The following is a 13,376-nucleotide window of genomic DNA, read 5'->3' on the forward strand; positions in this document are numbered from 1 at the left end:
GCATTCTGTTGACTCTAAGGTATTGTCAACTTTAGGCTTCCTATTTCATGTTCTACCAAAAAAAAATTTATAGATTAGGCTGATACAATGCTTTTTGCCACTTTAGAATTTATATTTTGTTCTTATGGAAAATCTTTAGGCTTAAACATAAGTTTTATTATGTATTGATAACTTTTTTTTTAATAGAGACGGGGTTTTTGCTAAGTTGCCTAGGCTGGTCTCAAACTCCTGGGCTCAAGTGGTTCCCCTGCCTTGGTCTCCCAAAGTGCTGAGATTACAGGTATGAGCCACTGTGCCTGGTCTATTATATAACTCTTAGACCTACTTTAAAAAGGAAAACATAAGTGAAATAAAAGTGGCTAAAATTCTTTCCTTCTCAGAGGGTTATACTTCTCTTTTCCTCTTTTTTTTTTTTTTTTTTTAAGGTGGAGTCTCCCTCTGTTGCCAGGCTGGAGTGCAATGGCGTGATCTTGGCTCACTACAACCTCTGACTCCCTGGTTCAAATGGTTCTCCTGCCTCAGCCTCCTAATTAGCTAGGATTACAAGCATGCACCACCATGCCCAGCTAATTTTTGTATTTTTAGTAGAGATGGGGTTTCACCATTTTGGCCAGGATGGTCTCCATCTTCTGACCTCATGATCCACCAGCCTTGGCCTCCTAAAGTACTGGGATTATAAGCGTGAGCCACTGCACCCAGCCATTTCTCTCTCTCTCTCTTTTTTTTTTTCCTTGAGACAGGGTCTCTCTCTGTTGCCCAGCTGGAGTATATAGCAGCTCAGTCACAAATCACTGCAGACTTGACCTCCCGGGCTTAAGTGATCCTCTTGTCTCATCCTCCTGAGTAGCTGAGACTATAGTCATGTGCAGTGACCCCTGGCTCTTTTTTTAATGTTTTTTAGTAGAGATAAGGTTGCCCAGGCTGGTCTCTTGAACTCCTGGACTCCAGCAATCCTCCTGCTTCAGCCTCCCAAAGTGCTGGGATTACAAACGTGAACTACTATGTCTGGCCACTCACTGTTTTCACCTTGGCGTTAGTTTCTGTGTTTTCCCACCTTATCTTCCTCCAGGTCACCAACAGCATTGGTGATTCTGCATTTTTTTAAAAAAATTTTTTGTTTTTGTAATTTTTTTTTTTAAAGAAACAGGGTTTCTCCATATTTGCCAGGCTCGTCTCAAACTCCTGACCTCAGGTGATCCACCCACCTCAGCCTCCCAAAGTGATGGGATTACAGGCGTGAGCCACCGCACCCGGCCATGCATTTCTTTAAAAAGAATGGAAAGGCCTTTCTGCTTTGTACCTGGCTTAGTAGTGTGTAGAACTATCCTGCTTTGGACTCCCATGTGGAAAATGTTGCTAAACGTGTCTGATTCACCCTTCTCTTAGAAACTGGTCTTCAGGAGTTTCATTGTAGTGTCTAGGTTTGTCTTCCAAGCTGCTGACACCTCTTTGGCTAATTTTGATGGTTTTGAGCTTATGAGCAGGGAATGACAGTCTGTCACAACCACTACTTGGCCCAAAGCAATTACAAGATACCATTAATTACAAGAGGCATTTTGTTTTTTGAGACGCAGTCTCGCACTGTTGCCCAGGCTGTAGCTCAGTGGCGCGATCTTGGCTTACTGCAATCTCCGCCTCCTGGGTTCAAGCAATTCTCCTACCTCAGCCTCCCACGTAGCTGGGACTACAGGTGTACGCCACCGTGCCCAGCTGATTTTTTTTGTATTTTTAGTAGAGACGGGGTTTTACCGTGTTGGCCATGATGATCTTGATCCCCTGACCTCGTGATCCGCCTGCCTCAGCCTCCTGAAGTGCTGGTATTACAGGCATGAGCCACCACGCCCAGCCACAAGAGGCATTTTTACTTGAGAGATGTTAACATGACAAGAGCATGATAAAAGTGGTGAAAAGTGGTACTATCTATTCCCATGAGCTTTGAATAGAATAACTCCAGCTACTCTCCCAGGCCACCAGGCTGTGGCCATAGTGGAATACTGCTTCTTGTCACAGGCTTTAGGACTTGAAAAGGCTTCTTTAGGTTGTTGGCATGTAAGGAATGAATTCTACAGCAGGATTATGGGAATTGTGGTTCCTTTTTTTTTTTTTTTGAGACAGAGTCTCATTCTGTTTTCAAAGCTGGAGTGCGATTGCAGTGGTGAGATCTCGGCTCACTGCAACCTCCACCTCTCAGGTTCAAGCAATTCTTCTGCCTCAGCCTCCTGAGTAGCTGAGGTTACAGGCATGTGCCAGCATGCCTGGCTTATTTTTGTATTTTTAATAGAGCTGTAGAGATGGGGTTTCACCATATTGGCCAGGCTGGTGTCGAACTCCTGACCTCAAATGATCCAGCCGCCTTGGCCTCCCAAAGTGCTTACAGGTGTGAATTGCTGCAGTATATTTTAAAGGTTTAGATTTAGCAAATTAATGCCTTGGATGCACACATTCTCAAGCTAGTTATAAGATTTTCAGAATATAAATTCATGGTGCTCTGAGCCTATATAGGGTCTAGAAATGGGATATAAATTTAAAGCTACATAATTAATGTGTTCTCTCAGGGTTTTCAGTATATCTATTGTTGAATGTGTAATCTCATTTGCGGCAGTGTTCACAGTTTAAATTTGAGGCCCAGGGTTAATTGGTTCTCCTCTCACACCCTATAATACGTCCCACCTTGAAACAATTTAAGCCCGAAGTTTAAATGTTTAGAGCCTAGACCTCTGTGCAACATTTTTAGTGTAGTGAAGCCCTGATTTCAATTTTTAGAAATTAGGGTCGTATCTTCTGTGTTTTGTTGTTGGTTTTTTGTTTTGTTTTGTTTTGTTTTGTTTTTTTTGAGACAGTCTTGCCCTGTTGCCCAGTCTGGAGTGAAGGAGTGCAGTGGTATGATCTCGGCTTACTACAACCTCCGCCTCCTGGATTCAAGTGATCTTCCCACTTCAGCCTGGCTGAATTTTTGTATTTTTTAGTAGAGACAGGGTTTCACCATGTTGGCATGCTGGTCTTGAACTCTCGACCTTAGGTGATCCGCCCGCCTCAGCCTCTCAAAGTGCTGGGATTACAGGTGTGCACCATCGTGTCCAGCTTAGGGTCATGTCTTCTTATTTTACTAATGAATAAAGGGACTTATTTCCACTTGGTCTTTGCCAAAAGTCCGAGAAGCGATAGGGGGGACTTATTTTCATTGGGTCACTTTGTGACACCTAGTTTTGGTTGACCAACTCTTTAAACAAACATGGTTATAACTACATAGATAAGGAACCCTGCCTCTTGGCGCTTTTCTTTTTTCAGTCATATGAAATTAGTTTGACCAGAAGTTTTCTCCTCCTCCTGTCATTCATTATGAAGTATTTGCTTATGTCAAAACTTGGTTCTTGGCTAGGCATGGTGGCTCATGCCTGTACCCAGCACTTTGGGAAGCTGACGTGGGAGGATTGCTTGAGCTCAGGAGTTGGAGACCACCTTGAGCAACATGGCAAGACCCCGTCTCTACAAAAAAATAGAAAAATTAGCTGGGCATAGTGATGCGTGCCTGTAGTCCCAGCAACTTGGGAGGCAGAGGCAGGAAGATCACCTTAGCCTGGGAGGTTGAGGCTGCAATGAGCCATGATCATACCACTGTACTCCCGCCTGGGCAACAGGGTGAGACCCTGTCTCAAAGAAACCCACAAAACTTGGTTCTTATTTTCAGTGAGAGAACTGCTAAGAATTTCATTATTTGGAAGTATTCATAGGCTGCTAAATAATTAATGTTCACATTATCCCCTTAGTGTCCATTGTTAGGAGATCCAAACATAACATTCTGAGGTAGACTCATCATACTAGGCAGTGACTTCCAACTTTGTATTATAAATCTGACAGTCTACATTTTCAATTTGCTTAAAGTCTTTCAAAAATCTTTTTATGGTGCTTATTTTGATATCACTAATTTGTTTCATTATTGATAATACCATTTAATTTTGTTTTGTATCTTTAAGTCTAATACTAGTAATGAGATGAAGCTACCGTCACTGAAGGATATTTATTATAAAAAACAAAGGGAAAACAAGCAGTTACCTGAGAGGAACCTCACTTCTGCTTCCAACCCAAATCATCCACCAGAGGTAAAGTTGTCCACATTCTGCTGAGTGAATGTGAATGATACTTCCTGACTCTTTTACCTCAAGCTTCATTTTCCCTAGGAGATTTAAAGCCTACTCACTTGAAAACAAGCAAAGTAAAACCGAGTTCTGAGGGTGAGACTTCCCTTTGTCTTGTTTCTAGGTCCTGACTCTAGATCCTACGTTACACATGAAGCCAAAGCAGCAGATTTCAGGGATTCCACTCCACAGCCTTCCGAATGCCCTGGATGACAGAATATCCTTTTCCCCGGACTCTGTTCTAGAGCCTAGCGTGTCTAGTCCCTCTGACATAGACTCATTTTCGCAAGCAAGTAATGTCACTTCTCAGTTACCTGAATTCCCAAAATATCCTTCACACACAAAAGCTTCTCCTGTGGACTCTTGGAAAAATCAGACATTCCAAAATGAAAGTAGGACCAGTTCCACGTTTCCGTCAGTATATACCATTACTAGTAATGATATCTCGGTCAACACTGTAGATGAAGAAAACACTGTCATGGTCGCTTCGGCCTCAGTCAGTCAGTCCCAGCTTCCAGGTACAGCCAACAGTGTCCCAGAATGCATTTCACTGACTTCCTTGGAAGATCCTGTGATATTATCTAAGTATGTATTTCACTGAATGGCTTGTAATGTTAATAGATTTTCTGTGATGTCTCATTGAAAATGGTCTTTATTGAACTTCAGTATTGCCTAAAATCTTAGAGGTTTAGCATTTATAAGATAGAGCATATAAAAACTCTTTCACGGGCCGGGCGCGGTGGCTCACGCCTGTAATCCCAGCACTTTGGGAGGCCGAGGCGGGTGGATCACGAGGTCAAGAGATCGAGACCATCCTGGTCAACATGGTGAAACCCCGTCTCTACTAAAAAAAATATAAAAAATTAGCTGGGCACGGTGGCGCGTGCCTGTAATCCCAGCTACTCAGGAGGCTGAGGCAGGAGAATTGCCTGAACCCAGGAGGCAGAGGTTGCGGTGAGCCGAGATCGCGCCATTGCACTCCAGCCTGGGTAACAAGAGCGAAACTCCGTCTCAAAAAAAAAACAACAAAAAACTCTTTCACTTGATTGTCAACTTCTTGTGTATTAATCTGTATATTTGGTGGCATGGAAAGAAAATATGCTATATTTTTGCCCATGAGAATCATTGTGTTCTTGGTTTCTTTTGTGGGATGGAGATGGAGGATAGCTTTCATAACATATATTTTTTATTCTCACTGGTTAAGGATTAGGCAAAACCTGAAGGAAAAGCATGCTCGACACATAGCAGATCTTCGAGCTTATTATGAATCAGAAATAAATAGTTTGAAGCAGAAACTGGAGGCAAAAGAAATCTCTGCGGTTGAAGATTGGAAGATAACCAATCAAATTCTTGTAGACAGGTAAAATTTATAATTTAGCTGTGAAGTTTTCTCTACCTTGGATTTATTATTTTCACAGAAGTATATTGTGATAAAACACTTTGAAAACATATACTTTGGATTTGAAATTTTAATAGTCATGTTTGCCTAAGTATTTGAAGCTATGAACCCACCTCTTTTTTTTTTTTTTTTTAAACGCAGTTTCATTCTTGTCACCCAGGCTGGAGTGCAATGGCTTGATCTCAGCTCACCGCAACCTGTGCCTCCCAGGTTCAAGTCATTCTTCTGCCCCAGCCTCCTGAGTAGTTGGGATTCCACGCCTGGCTAATTTTTTTGTATTTTTAGTAGAGATGGGGTTTCTCCATATTGGTCAGGCTGGTCTCAAACTCCTGACCTCAGGTGATCTGCCCTCCTCGGCCTCCCATAATGCTGGGATTACAGGCATGAGCCACTGCACCCGGCTGAACCCACCTCTTCTAATACACTAATAACTGACAGGGAGCCATCTGTTTCACATGGCAAAACACTGAAACAGTTTAGCGAATTTTGTATGTGAAGAGTAATGCCATTGATGGGAGGAGCAGTACTATGGACCTCCTGATATTTATGGCTTATGTCCTATGGCAGTTCTCAACCTTTTTAAAAGGTCCATTAAAGTATTATAGTTCCCATTCCAAAAAAATCCACAAAGAAATATAGGGGAGAATGGCCTTACATTCAGGATAGCTTCACACCTATTTTAGAATCACTTAGAAAATTTGATGCTTTCACTGGCGTTAGTAATAGAGTCCTTGCAACATACTTTATAATTAAATGGGACTTGGTCAGGCATGGTGGCTCACATCTGTAACCCAGCACTTTGGGAGGCTGAGGCATGTGGTCTGTTGAGCTCAGGAGTTCAAGACCAAAAAAAAAAAAGGAAGTTCAAGACCAGCCTGGGAAACATGGTGAAACCCTGTCTCTACAAAAAATTGAAACATTAACTGGAGTAGTGATATGTACCTGTGGTCCCAGCTACTTCGGTGGCTGAGGTGAGAGGATTGCTTGAGCTTAGAAAGTCAAGGCTGTGGTGAACTGAGGTTGTGCCATTGCACTCCAGCCTGGGTGACAGAGCGACACCCTTTCTCTAAATAAATAGGACTTAAATAGATTGAAAATTGATGAAGGTCTACCTGATAGCAAGGAGTTCTCTAAGGAGAAAAGACAAAGCTCACTTCAAAGAGCTAAGGAGGGAACTAAAATCTTCCATCTGGTTAACAGTTTACTTTCAAAGTTATGGGAAAACTAGCCTTTGTACTAAGTAGTTTTGGTTGCTGTGGTAGTTAACATGGCTATCTTATTCCTGAATGTTTCTACAGCTTTCATTGTGGATTTGGTGGTGTCGGGGGGTACAATGGTAGGGAAAAGTAATTTGAAAAAGAGCCAAACAAGAAAAGATACAGGTTTAGGTTTCTTAGGACAAAAACAAAAACAGTAGATGACAGGTTATGGGAAGTTGGATTTTTTTGTTTTTGTTAAGAAGGCAAAGATGAGGTTGGGTGTGGTGCCTCACGCCTGCAATCCCAGCACTTTGGGAGGCCAAGACAGGCAGATCACTTGAGGTCAGGAGTTCCAGACCAGCCTGGACAATGTGGTGAAACTCTGTCTCTACTACATACACAAAAAGTGGCCAGATGTGGTAGTGCACACTGAAAATCCCACCTACTCAGGAGGCTGAGACTAGAGAATCATTTGAACCTGGGAGACGGAGGTTACAGTAAGCTGATATTGCGACACTGCCCTCCAGCCTGGGTGATAGAGTGAGACTCAGTCTCAAAAACTAAAAGGCAAAAATGACTGCAGTTACTTCCTATAGGAAAACAAACATTAAGCCCACCAGTGAACTTTTGAAGATTAAAGACAGAGTGCTAAAGAAGGCACCTAGAATAAATTATAGCCAGTTAAAACATTTTTGGCTGAGTGAGGTGGCTCAAGCCTGTAATCCTAGCACTTTGGGAGGCCGAGGTGGATCATGGATCACCTGAGGTCGGGAGTTCGAGACCAGCCTGACCAATATGGAGGAACTCTGTTTCTGCTAAAAATACAAAATTAGCTGGGTGTGGTAGGGCATTCCTGTAATCCCAGCATTCAGGAGGCTGAGGCAAGAGAATCATTTGAACCTGGGAGGCAGAGGTTGCCATGAGCTGAGATTGCACCATTGCACTCCAGCCTTGGCAACGAGCGAAACTCCGTCTCAAAAAACAAAAAACAAAAAAATAAAAAAAAACATTTTTATGACTAGAAGATATTTGAGCATGTAGAGCAATGAGCAAATGTAGGTAGAGCAAATTGGAAGCCAGGGTTTTAAGTAAATGGCTGTGTTACAGCAGTTAATAACAGTGGCAGGTGTGGTTTCTGGAGTAAATGTAGTCGCTGTGCAAATGAATAGTAATACATTATTTTCTCCTACTTCCCAAAAAAGATTTGCTCTGGCTTATGGTAAAAAAAAAAAAAAAAAAAAAAAAAAAGCTGTCTTACAGAGGACAGTAGAAACAAAATAAATTGCAGTCATTTAGAACTAGAGAAATGATTCCCCCAAGATATAAACCATTATTAGCAGCGCATATATGCTGGTTTTTTTCAAACTTAAAATTGCAAATTTGAGAATCCCCCTGGTGTTACAAATGGGGCCATTAGCCAGCTGTGATATCAGTTATTATGTCATGGATTTGGGACAGTGATCTCTGGCACATTAGAATTTGTAGTACTGAAAAAAGTCAAATAAAATTTACACACTTACACTTGATTATTTGAGTCACTTTTCTCAAGAATGGTCTTATCATGGCTGATCCGATAGTAGTGGGTTATCAGAACTTATTAACATTAGTGTCACTAAAGTTGGTATACAACCCCCCACTGCTAAATTTGACTGGCTTTAAAAAAAAAAAAAGAATTGTCTTATCACTGTTTCATGTCTGAGATGCATTAATGCACAGTGGTTAGGAGCATGAACTCAGAGTGCCCAACTTATGCTCCCACTGTGACTGCTTACAACCTGCGTGACTTTCAGGGAGGAACTGAACTGTCTTGTTTTCTCCATTCTAAAATGGGATCAATGATAGTCTTTTTTTTTTTTTTTTGGGAGGGAGGGAGGCAGCAGGTCTCCCTCCTCTCCCCACCCGTCGATAATCTTAATTCACAGAATTGTGAGGATAAGTGGAACATGCTTAACAAAGACCTGGTGTATATACTCAGTGCTAAATAAATAAGCTTTTATTATTCACAGTATGTTAAACACTGAGTCAAAATGGTCATTGAATTCTGCTATGTATTTTGTTATTTTGAGGGTCTGTAATAATTCACTTTACAAAGGAAGTTAATTATAAGAATAGTTATGTTCGTGCTGAGTTTGAAATAATACAGAAGGACATAATATGAAAAGTAAATTGGATCGCTTGAGCATAGGAGTTTGAGACTAGTCTGGACAATAAAGTGAGATCCCATCTCTACAAAAAATCAAATTAGCTGTATATGGTGGTGTATACTCAGGAGGATGAGGCAGGAGGATTGCAGAAGGTTGAGGCTGCAGTGAACCATGATTGCACACTGCACTCCAGCCTGGAATGAGATTGCACCACTGCACTCCAGCCTCTCATATGGAATGAGATCCTGTCTCCAAAAAAAAAAAAAAGGTAAATCTCTCTACCCCAATCTCTAGTCCCAAATCCCGAATTTAATTTTTTGTATTTTCCCACAAGTCATAATGCATATATGTAGATAGATTTTTTTCATAACTAAGATCAAGCTATTTTATGCACATGTCTTTTTTTATATCTTTTAAAAAAATTAATTTTAGGCTAGGCATGTTAGCTCACGCCTCTAATCCTAGCAAGGCTGAGGTGGGAGGATCATTTGAGACCAGGCTGGACAATGTAGGGAGACCCTATCTCTACAAAAAAAAAAAAAAAAAAGAATTTCACTCTTTTACTCAAGCTGGAGTGCAGTGGCATGATCTTGGCTCACTGAAACCTCAGCCTCCCACGTTCAAGCCACCCTCTCACTTCAGCCTCCTGAGCAGCTGGAACTACAGGCACATGCCATCATGCCCGGATAATTTTTATATTTGTATTTTCAGTAGAGATGGGGTTTCACCATGTTGGCCAGGCTGATCTCGAACTCCTGGCCTCAAGTGATCTGCCTACCTCAGCCTCCCAAAGTGTTGGTATTACAGGCATGAGCCACTGTGCCTGGCCAATTTTGTCGTTTTCTTTACATACTATATCAGATTCATTGGGAATATTCTACCAAAATGGCATCCTGAGTCTTAGCTAACGCTGGAGAATTTGTCTTATGTTACATATTAGAGAACTGGTTAGATTTATGTAATACTTTAAGGGTAATAATTTCATCTTCTAATTGAAACTAAATTTATGGTTTTTAGATGTGGCCAGTTAGATAGTGCTCTGCATGAAGCTACTATTCGCGTGAGAACACTTGAAAATAAGAATAACTTACTGGAAATTGAAGTGGTAAGTATTCTTTTTTTTTTTTTTTTTTGGTGGGAGTTCTGGTAAGACAAATGAAGTATTTCACAATAACATCGATTATGTGTTTCTTGTCTTTTTTTTTTTTTTTTTTTTTTGAGACGGAGTTTCGCTCTTGATACCCAGGCTGGAGTGCAATGGCGCGATCTCGGCTCACCGCAACCTCCGCCTCCTGGGTTCAGGCAATTCTCCTGCCTCAGCCTCCTGAGTAGCTGGGATTACAGGCACGTGCCACCATGCCCAGCTAATTTTTTGTATTTTTAGTAGAGACGGGGTTTCACCATGTTGACCAGGATGGTCTCGATCTCTTGACCTCGTGATCCACCCGCCTCGCCCTCCCAAAGTGCTGGGATTACAGGCTTGAGCCACCGCGCCCGGCCGTTTCTTGTCTTTTTAAGAAAGGCTTATGAAGTTTATGTTTTTAGTGCTTTTGGCTTCATATAGTACTATAAACTTTACCCTTTTTTTTTTTTTTTTTTTTTTTTTGAGACGGAGTTTCGCTCTCGTTACCCAGGCTGGAGTGCAATGGCGCGATCTCGGCTCACCGCAACCTCCGCCTCCTGGGTTCAGGCAATTCTCCTGCCTCAGCTTCCTGAGTAGCTGGGATTACAGGCACGCGCCACCATGCCCAGCTAATTTTTTTGTATTAGTAGAGACGGGGTTTCACAATGTTGACCAGGATGGTCTCGATCTCTTGACCTCGTGATCCACCCGCCTCGGCCTCCCAAAGTGCTGGGATTACAGGCTTGAGCCACCGCGCCCGGCCAACTTTACCCTTTTAAAACTTACCTTTTGACCAGGTGTGATGACTCATGTCAGTAATCCTAGCACTTTGGGAGGCTGAAGTGGGAGGATTGCTTGAGTCCAGGAGTTCGAGACCTGCCTGGGCAACATAGGGAGACCCCTGTCTCTACAAATTAGCTGGGCATGGTGGTGCACACCTGTGGTCCCAGCTACTTGGGAGGCCAAGGGAGGAGGATGACCTGAGCCCAGGAAGTTGAGGCCGTATGACCATGATTGTGTCATGGCTCTGCAACCTATGCAACAGAGCACAACCCTGTCTCAAAAAATTTTTTTTAATTGAGATAGAATTTGCATACCATAAAACTTACCCTTTAAAGGGTACAATTCCATGAATTTTAGTATATTTAGTGTTGGGCAGCCACCACCACAATCAATTTTAGGACATTTTCCTCAGTCAAAAAAAAAAAAAAAAACCTCACACCCCTTGGCCCCCCACACATTCTGTCCTCCCACGCCCTGGCAACCATACCTCAGTTTTCTTTCTCTGTGCATTTGCCTTTTCTGAACATTGATATAAATGCAGTCCTAGACTGTGTGGCCTTTTGTGTCTGGCTTTTTCACATAGTACAATATTTTCAAGGTTCATCCATGTTGTAATATATCAGTCTTCATTCCTTTTTATGGCAGAATATATTTGATTCTGTGAATAATACCCCATTTTTGTTAGTATTCATTGGATAATGTCGAGATTATTTATACACTTTCTGGCTATTTAAATTATTTTGCTGTGAATGTTTGTCTACAAGATTTTATGTGCCACGTAAATTTTTAGTTTTCTTGAGTATATAACTAGAAGTGCACAACTTTTTATGCTAAAATTACTTTTTTCCTATAATTTTATGCTAAAATAATTTTATGCTAAAGTTTTTTTTTACACTTAAAAAAAGTTAAGTGTAAAAAAAATAAAACTTGGTGATGGTCCATTCATCACCAAGTTTTATTTTTTTTACACTTAACTTTTTTTCTTTCTGAACAAAGACCTTTATTATGTCTTTCTCAATCTTTTGGTGTAAGACAGTCTTTTTGTGTGTAAAAAATTTCTCAAAGTCTGTGTTTGCAAGTTTTATTTTTTTACATGTAACTTTTTTTCTTTCCGAACAAAGACCTTTATTATGTCATTCCCAAGCTTTTGGTGTAAGGCAATCTTTTTAAGTGTAAAAAATTTCTCAAAGTCTTGTGTTTGCAAGTTTTATTTTAATATCTATTAGAAGATAAAATGCATGATAGCTATCATAGAGTAGCTTGTATATGTATGTGATACATGCAACCTTATAAACAAAATTTTGGTGGAAAATGTCTCTTTTGTGTTTTGTTGAAACGGAGTCTCGCTCTTGTCCAGGCTGGAGTGTAATGGCACAATCTTGGCTCCTGGCTTCAAGTGATTCTCCTGCCTCAGTCTCCCAAATAGCTGGGATTACAGGAGCCCTCCCCCAAGCTTGGCTAATTTTTGTATTTTTAGTAGAGACGGGGTTTCATTATGTTGGCCAGTCTAGTCTCGAACTCCTGAACTCAGGTGATCCGCCTGCTTTGGCGTCCCAAAGTGCTGAGATTACAGGCACCCGGCCTATTTTGTTTTATATGTTTTTATCTTTACTTTTTTCTTTTTTTTTTTTCCTGGACAGGGTTAACTGTCACCCAGGCTAGAGTGCTATGGAGCCGTCATGGCTTACTGCTGTCTCAAGCTCTTGGGCTCAAGTGATCCTCCCACCTCACCCTCCTGAGTAGTTGGGACTACAGGTACACACCACCACATCAGGCTGATTTTTAAAAGTTTTGGCGAGATAGGGACTCCCTATGTCGCTGAGGCTGGCCTCAAACTCCTGGGCTCCAGCAATTCTCCCAAAGTGCTGGGATTTTCACTGTGAGCCACAGTGCCTGGCTTGTTTGCTTTTTTAGTTCTTTGTCTTCTCCTAAGCTTCATGACATTAGGGACTAGTTATTTGTTTATCTTACATTTCTGGCACTGTAGTGCCTGGCACCTAGTGGGTATTACAGAAATGATTGTTGAATAAATAGTAACATATCAGATGGGTTTTAAATTTCTTGTGTTTTCATAGTGAGAGGGTACAAAATGTTTTTCTTCTCCCTAAATGTTGATGTTGGGCAACAAAGTCCAGGTAGGCTTTTGAAATAATTTCCCTAATAAGAGTGGTTATTTTTTCCTTATTAAAGTTATCTGTAGGAGCTATTGTCTTAGGTGAGTCCTAGAATCACAGTGCCATAGACAGTAGTTTCCTGTATACCTTATGATAATGTCAGGGGCTGGTATTCCAGTAGAACGATTCTTTCTGAACTCTCCATCCCAGAATACAACAAAATAGATTCGTTCATTTCTGTTTCTATTTTTCGTTCATTTTTTAATGCTCTCAATTTATTAGCTATTTTTGAGGCATCTATTTTTTCATTTAAGATCAATTTTGGGCTGAGTGTGGTGGCTTATGCCTGTAATCCCAGCACTTTGGGAGGCCAAGGCCGGTGGATCACTTAAGGACAGGAGTTTGAGACTAGCCTGGCCAACATGGTAAAACCCTGCCTCTGCTAAAAATACAAAAAATAAGCTGAGGGTGGTGGTAG

The 13,376-nt window shown here is 41.3% G+C and overlaps 1 protein-coding gene across 15 annotated transcripts in view; it reads left to right on the forward strand.

The window, feature by feature from the left end:
- MPHOSPH9 (M-phase phosphoprotein 9) overlaps positions 1-13,376 on the forward strand; it is a 77,031-nt gene that overhangs the window by 26,174 nt on the left and 37,481 nt on the right. For all 15 annotated transcript variants that reach the window (XR_002478399.2, XM_021669941.2, XM_021669945.2 and 12 more), the window contains 4 exons: positions 3,975-4,100; positions 4,261-4,721; positions 5,341-5,496; positions 9,896-9,983. Coding sequence is in view for 14 of the 15 variants with exons in the window: in XM_021669941.2 (XP_021525616.2) it covers positions 3,975-4,100; positions 4,261-4,721; positions 5,341-5,496; positions 9,896-9,983 (831 nt within the window). In the remaining variant the exon portion in view is untranslated. The remainder of the gene's footprint in view (positions 1-3,974; positions 4,101-4,260; positions 4,722-5,340; positions 5,497-9,895; positions 9,984-13,376) is intronic.

Source organism: Aotus nancymaae, unplaced genomic scaffold (genome assembly GCF_030222135.1).
Source record: "Aotus nancymaae isolate 86718 unplaced genomic scaffold, 86718_ANA_hifiasm-v0.15.2.pri h1tg000021l, whole genome shotgun sequence".
In the NCBI taxonomy this organism is placed as follows: domain Eukaryota; kingdom Metazoa; phylum Chordata; class Mammalia; order Primates; family Aotidae; genus Aotus; species Aotus nancymaae.